The 8,221-nt window shown below is 36.1% G+C and overlaps 1 protein-coding gene across 4 annotated transcripts in view; it reads left to right on the top strand.

Moving 5' to 3' along the window:
* LOC108713119 (dedicator of cytokinesis protein 4) overlaps positions 1-5,731 on the top strand; it is a 154,986-nt gene extending 149,255 nt beyond the window's left edge. For all 4 annotated transcript variants that reach the window (XM_041588552.1, XM_018255892.2, XM_041588550.1 and 1 more), the window contains one exon: positions 340-5,731. In XM_041588552.1, coding sequence (XP_041444486.1) covers positions 340-744 — 405 coding nt within the window. In that variant the 3' untranslated portion in view covers positions 745-5,731. The remainder of the gene's footprint in view (positions 1-339) is intronic.
* The last annotated feature ends 2,490 nt before the right edge of the window (positions 5,732-8,221 follow it).

Below are 8,221 nucleotides of genomic sequence, written 5' to 3' on the forward strand. Positions count from 1 at the left end.
ACTTAATAGCAAATATCAGCAAATTTCCATTTCCTTAAAATAATTGACTAAATGTGAAATTGCATTTATAATGGGTAAGTATTCCAAATGGCAGGGATAGGCCTCTGTGGTTTTTCTGTTCCTGGATAACCAAGTGGAATCCAATAGTTTTGCACATACAGTAAGCATCAAACCTAGTCATGGTTATTTAGTCATAACTGCCCAAGTGTTATATTATACATATAGTCAATTTTACCTGATGTGACCTCATTCATGATGCAGAGTTTTGTTTTCTCATCTAATAGTTGTTTTGGGAGTGTCTGTCAGTTACTTAACTCATGTGATGTATTTTTTGTACAGGGCTCAGTGCAGTCTTTCACACCATCTCCTGTAGATTGCCATCCATCAATGTCTAACTCTCCTGTCTTGTCGGGAAGCTGCAGCAGTGGAATTTCTTCACTAAGTCGTTGCAGTGTTTCAGAAATGTCTGGTTTTGAGAGCCAGATATTCGATCAAAGCAGTTACTGTATCTCCGAGGAGCCAACGAGGAAGGAAAACAAAACGCCACCCCCATATAGTGTTTATGAACGGACTTTACGACGCCCTGTACCTATACCTCAATGCCTCTCTATTCCTGCCCCTATTGACCCTCCAGCTTTGCCACCCAAACCTGGCCCAGTGCGGCCCACCAGTCTGGAAAATGGCAAAAGGACTGAGCCACTACCACGGCCTAGACCTTTCCCACGGAAAGTCTCCCAGCTGTAAAGAATGTGTGTTTTATGTTTGTGTCTGAAACAAACAATATAATTATAGCAAGTAACAAATGAACCCTTAGGGGTTATGATTAAACACTGCAGAAGGGGTATATACACTTAATGAAAGTGTGGGCACTTTAATTGTTTACAATATTGTTCCCTAATTACTGAAGTGAACTTTTTATTCGTATTGTTTTGCACATTGTTTTAGATATTATTCAGGATTAACTTGACATGAGGCACTTTTAAAGACTTAAAGGGCCAGAAACACCAAGCAGTCAAAGGGTTTTGTGTTGTTGGATAGTTACATAGTTAAATCGGGCAATAAAAGACAAAGTCCATCAAGTTCAACCCCTCCAAATGAAAACCCAGATATACTGTTACCCTGTACTGGAAAAAAGTTGTTGCTTTAGATGCTGTAGTATAGTTTATATAAATGAGCTGTTTTATTCAAATAACCTGTTTGGCATACAATGTTTTTTTTTAGTATTTAGATGGGTCACATGACATTTTACACTCATAGGATGAAATAAGATTGTTGATGCCAATAAATATTTTATTTGCATTTTAATTGCTGGACAAACTAATATAACATTTATTTGCAGGCGCTGGACAAACAGATTTAACCTTTATGAGCAGGTGCTGGATAAACAGATATAACAGATGTAAATAAAAAAATGCATTCATGGTGTTTCTGGTCCTTTAAAGAGAAACAGAAGCACATAAAATCAGCTATCATGTATGGTTATGGTTTCTGGACTGCCAATCCAATATTCTGTAGCACAGATAGGCAGCCTTGAGCACTCCAGTGTAAGCAAGAAGCTCGTCTATCTCTGTTCTATTGATTTTTGTGTTGTTTTACTTTTTTATATGTGTAAAATGTTTAATTTACAAAATCAGATTATATGTTTTAATTTTAAAGTTCTTGATAAGTTTTATTTATTTTTTTTGAATCATGAATTGCATGTGAGAAGCTCTAACTAATTTAAACCAATAATTCCAAATGTTGCACATGTAATAATCATATGCAATTCCACTAAAATAATGTATTGCCCCTTTATTTTCCTATACAGAGGAGGCATTTTTAAATATATAATATATTGTAAATAAATGTCTGCTGGACCATGATCATTTTAGCAGACATGTTTTGAGTATTTAATATTTGCAGACACATTTTAATGGTGTTTATCAGTAACTTTTCTCTTCGCAGTTGCATGCAATAAACTTTGGTAGATCAGAAGAGGGTTAGAAAGTGAGAGCTTGGGAAAAGTACTGACAAGGAGTTGCACTCCCTACGTGAACATTTCAGAAGTATCAGAAAATCACCCACATTTGAAGATTGATGTTTTATTGCTTTGGTGATTTACAAAGATTTTGTACTGAATTTGTATCCTTAAAAGAAGTGATGTTGTGATCATGGGGCTGATTTAGTTTTGCCAATTTTGAAAACAAAGTGAAAGCGACTTTTTAACTAGAAACAGAACAAAATAACCCTAAACGAGAGTTAGGATACCATACTAGTTAATGGATGCAAAAGAAAGGTGTTCCGACTCATATCATTTTAGTTGTGTTTTGCAGCCGTTATTTGCTGAGGAATATCTCTTGATGTACCTATCTGCATCTGTCTATTGTGTACAGGAAATGCAATTAATATATGATCGGATATTGTTTTAAAATGAAAAGCTACAATGATCATTTTGAATTATTGTGAATACTGAAATCACACAGATACAATAAAAATACACCACCACTATTTGAAAGCCACATAAGGAGCTCTAAAGCTGATCCGTTGTTGAAAGTGCCTTGTGTTTACTAATTATTGCAGCCCCATCAACGTTGTAATTGCATAGTTACCAATTTTATGGTATCCAAGGATGTTGAACTCCTAGCCGAATCCTTTGTACACGTGTTATGCAACCCGCCAAGCAATTTATGTATTGATATACAGCATTTTATGTACCTATTTAAAAAAATCTTGACTGAAGCACCTGAACATTCCCATAGTCTTGATGATTTGAGGACAATGATATACTGTGAAGAATGGGCAATTTCTGTGCTGTGGCCAAACAGACCTGTCTTAAAGGAAAAAGAAAAGTGTATTTTCTTTTCACAACCATTTGATGAATGAAATATGGTGCTCAGTATGTCACATTGATTGTGGATGTCAAATATTGTACATGGTTAGTGCGTAGGAAGAGATCAGAAGCAGTCACTAACTATACACAGTTTCCATGGAGAACAGCTCTGATGGTCATGTACAGCATATCTCACATGATATTCAGTATATGTAGGTCTGCTTTCATGATTACAACTAAAGGCAAAATGAGCATCTTCTTTTGTGATACCTAAACAAATACTCAGCCTTGGCATTTGTAAGAGCCCCAAATTATATGTTGTAGTTTATTTATGAGCATGTAATTCTATGCATCTGTATTTAGTGCAGCCTTTAGTGCTAATGGGGAAAAAAACACGGCTACAATGTAGTTGGCTTCAGTCAGAGTCCATATTTGCTTTTAGCAAAGTGCTAAACGTGTCGTTGCAAATCATCTTGTCTCTATGTATACAGATCACATTGCTCAGAGGCCCTTCCAACACACAGCAAATGAAAAAGCAACAGCTTTGTTTGTACAGAGGTGAAATTTCCTAGTCGTTCCATTCCACACAGCTATTCCTGCATACGGCAAATGATCAGATTTCTGTGTGACGGTATATGTGAGCTATCAGATCTGACAGACTACTAACACAAAGAAAGGAACATGCTCACTTCTGAAATAAAAAACAGCCGCTTCCTTGGATCAGTTTGCTACTGTATGTACCATAAATCGGGCAAGCATCATATAATAAGGAACACAAATACTGACCATTTAATAAAACACACAGGAGTTGTGTTTAGGGTTGCCATCTGGCTAGTATTTTACTGGCCTGGCTGGTACAAATGATTCTTGATGCCAATGTTACTATTTTTTTTTAGAAGAAAGACTTATTTTCCATTTGCAGTACAGTTTTTATGAGACCTCTTTGGAAGTAAAAATGAAGGGCTTGTATTGCCTCTTAAAAAAAAATAAAAAAAAATATATATATATATATATATATATATATATATATATATATATATATATATTGCCTCTAAATATGTTTTCTAAATATGATTTATTTCTGCATTAAAAAGGGAAAATATGCATCCATTTACTACAAGAGCTTGAGTTGAGTTATGTTTATATCTAATTTATCTGCCAAAAATATATAACGTTATAATTTCTTTTATACAGACAAGCTGATTCTTCAGACTGAGGTCAGCAACACAATATACTATAACAGAACCGTAGGAAGTGTCAAGGAGATGTGGCTCCTCTTCATATCCTCATCCACCAATGTACAATGAGCAGCCAACATGGCGCATCAGCAAATTTGCAATCATTTTTTAACCTGCCCATACACTCCAATATTATTAATACTTGTATAGCCAGCTTTAGGATGGCATCATCTTGTAACCCCTCTCTCACCTTGTTCCATATTGAACTGATGAATTCTGGGACTTCATGTCTCTCTGGCTGCCAGAGAATCTGTGTGCTGTTTGACATGAATAACGAAGGATTTCAAGTTCCCCTATCCATCACTTCATTGTGGAACAGAATAGTGCCGAAGCCTGATTAGTGGAGCAGAAATACAATTTTGAACAAAGCATCTCCCAGAAAACTCTACGCTAACTAAAGTAATTTTGTAGAGTTCCACAATCTACAGTATATATATGTTATCATTAAAGTGCAATACAACCACCTTAAATATTGATGTACACAAAATGTACAATACCAATAATAGAATCACTAAAGCTTCTGCACCGGTTTTCATTTTGCCACTGCAGTAATGTCCATAAATGTAATGTAGTGCCTTTACTTTTTTTTAACTCTGGCTAGAATCTTATTCTCCTGGGAAAATGTGCATCCTATTTATCATAAAAGTCCATGCTCAGCCGTACCGACATGCATCTTGTATATAGTGCAGCTCCTACACACATAGATATAAAAACCCACCTCACTTAATTGTATTATTTATACCTCCCTGTTGTTTGAAGGAATTAATGAAATAGAAATTGTCCCTTTTTTGCCGGGAATTTACTTTTTGTAAATTGCATATTCTGCTTTTACAGACCGTTTGATTGACAAAGAATAACCACTTTTTATATTTTTGCCCAAGAGAACTGTAAGCAGGTGTTTGCTGCTAAGTGGTTATTGCCGTTTTCTACAGTAAATGTTTGAGTATTTTTGTACATAACTGGTTAATTTTAATAAAATATTCCATTCTCTAAAAAAAAAAAAAGCATATGCAGTAAGATTGTGATAATTATGCCAAATAATTTATGTATTGAAAATGATTTGTACATATGTGCTTTTTAAACAATAATTCAGCCATATTGACTTTACAATTTTGAATGTCAGAAGAGAATATATGGTAAAGAAATATTTATGTTTGGTAAATAAAAATAATATTCAGATTTAAGAAGAAGAATAACTTTAGCTTTGTATCTGGCAATTTTGTAGTTTCAATTTTAATGAACTGTTTGTGGCTTTGGGATACTGTATAACATATTGTATTTGTAACATACTTTTCTCAGCTGTAGTAAGCAACAAAACTATATGGCTGTGTATGAATGCATTTACATGTACTGCTGTTCTGTAGCACTGCCTCCTGTTTCAGATTTAGCATTACAAAATTTTAATCCACTAATGTTACAGTCTAGCTTAGATGACTTGTACAGTGGCTGATCAAGGCATTAAATTGTGTGTTTTCTAACAGTTATGATTTTCCTATTATTCTTAGCTTTGGCAGCCTGTTCTCTTATTGGCGCCCAGCAGCCAGTAGAACGGTTTTATGTAGTGTATGCGTTTATTACTTGACTCATTTTCTGCAGCTGAACTACTATGATAACATTCAGACAACATGTTCATATTAGTTGCTGCCGCAATGCAACAAACTGAAATAAAGTTCATTCATTACTATTTGTGGTGTCGGTCCTGTTTTTTTTAGCTTGTTTCTCCATCTGTTTTCTGCATTTTATAAACAAGGCCCTTTCCTTTGCTCTTTTAAAGGAGAACTAAACCATAATATAGAAATGCCATATTTTAAATACTGAACTTTCACCAGCCTAAAGTTTCAGCTTCTCAATAGCAGCAATGATCCAGGACTTCATAATTGTCACCATCTTGGAAAGTGTCACATGCTTAGTGGGTTCTGAGCAGCTGTTGAGAAGCTAAGCTTAGGGGTCATCACAAATTATAAAAAAAATTATGTTGACCTGTAATAGAAGCTGATGCTACAAGGCTGGTTATTAATTGTGCTGCCATTTAGCAATTATCTGTATTAATTAATAATTATCCTCATATTGTGACATTTATATTCTATGTGTACTGTATATTGTGAGTGGGTCCCTAAGCTCAGTAACTAACAGCAGCACAGAGCATGTGCAGTAAATCAGCAGAAAAGAAAATGGAGAGCTACTGAGGCATCTTTGGAGACACAGATCTTCCCTCCTAACGGATCCTCTACCTGTTCTCCACTGTTTGAGCAAATGAAGCGAGCACCTTCTTCTGTGGCCAAGACTGGAGGATCCCGATTCACTCTGCAGAGAAGCCTTAAACAATGGCCCTGGGCAGTACGGGTGTTTACTCCATAGGAGAGTTCTCTGCTAACTCAATGGAGACCCCCAGTTTTATATGCTCTAATAAACAACAAGCTCATATCATAATAAATGCTCTTGGTCAAGAACAGATCTTGCTTCCCATGCACTCATCAGTATCTGGCCAGACTCCCAAGTACATCCGAAGCAGAGATCTTATCAGTTAGTAGTATTCAAGTACATATTCTGCCCCTGGCTATAATAAAGGAAGTTCCCATGGTAATTTCCAGAAGTCATAAAAACATATTAGCTCATTGAATATTTGAGTTCAATAGTTCTTGCCTCACAAAGCTGTCTTACATACAGTAAGATGTTGGGTTACAAAGCTGTCTTATGTAAAATATTGGGTTCAACAGTTCTTTTCTACAAAGCTGTCTTATACAAGACATTTCTATCGAAGTATAACCCTGAGCCACTATTGATAAAATTTCTCTCATTACAGCTTTGCCCCCCATAAAGCTGCCACTCTAAGTACATGCTCTTGAGTGCCTATATTATAAATACAACCCTGTTCCTACTACCATTTTTCCCTGGGAAAATTTAGAGCATTCAAAATACCCCAGACTAATCTTCAGAACCTGCCACCTCTTCATAACATGATTATTTTATTGCAACAGAGGTATATGTTATCAAATCTTCTTCTCTGCTCTCCAGCCAACCTTCCCTTTAGTACATGGGTTAAGGGCTGCCATCAGGAAGCAAGTGCAGCACCTCCATGTCCCCCTTATCAATGTAATTTTGTTTGAGGTTTTAATGTAGAATTTAAATTATACACCGTCATTTAATATATTAAGTTGCCAGTTTAGTAGATCTAACTTTTCTTTTCACTGGAAGTAAAGCTGCTCACACACAGGAAGACCAGACACTCGTTGAAATGACTTCACTTTGGCCTCATTTGTGTGCCAATAACTGCTGACTTAATTAATGTAATGAGCAGTGGCTGTAGGTCATCTCATGAGTAAAATAACTTTCTAAATATAATCAGTTAAAAATGTTGTCTTATTACTTAAAACTCAATTTACTCTTCAGTATCACCCTCTAAGCCCTCTGTCACTCTACATGCAAGAGTCAGAGTCAGATTTTGATTGACAGACATATCAAATACATTGGCGTTTGCTCCCTTTGCCTAGAGCAGGGATCCCCAACCTTTTAAACCCATGAGCAACATTCAGAAGTAAAAGGCGTTGGGGAGCAACACAAGCATGAAAAATGTTCTTGGGATGCCAAATAAGGGCTGTGATTGGCCATTTAGTAGCCTCTATGTGGATTGTCAACCTACACTGATGCTTGTTTGGCAGTGCACCTGGTTTTATACAACCAAAACTTGCCTCCAAGCCTGGAACTCAAAAATAAGCTCCTGCTCTGAGGCCACTGGGAGCAACATCCAAGGGGTTGGAGAGCAACATGTTGCTCACGAGCTACTGGTTGGGGATTACTGGCCTAGAGAGTATTCGAGCTGTTTCAAAATAACATGACTGTATTGTTGCTTTAGGTTTTTTACCCACTCTTCCTTGTAAAAGAAACATTACACTCTTCAGTGTAATGTTTCTTATACAAACATGATTAGCATTCTAAATATAATCAGGGGGTTTGTGTTTTAAACCTGTAAAACACAAAACTCAAATCCCATAGTGAAGGAGAAGGCCTGGGCTCACCTGAACATGTTTTTAATCAGATATATTTTATAAAAAGGGTTAATTCCTCACACATTCTTTGGGGGTAATGTAAGAAATGATCTTAAGTTTTCCAAAATGTTAGGCAACACCTCTGTGAATAGAGTTGCTTGGTTTTACCCAGACTAGATGCTTACATT

Source organism: Xenopus laevis, chromosome 3S (assembly GCF_017654675.1).
Source record: "Xenopus laevis strain J_2021 chromosome 3S, Xenopus_laevis_v10.1, whole genome shotgun sequence".
Taxonomy (NCBI): domain Eukaryota; kingdom Metazoa; phylum Chordata; class Amphibia; order Anura; family Pipidae; genus Xenopus; species Xenopus laevis.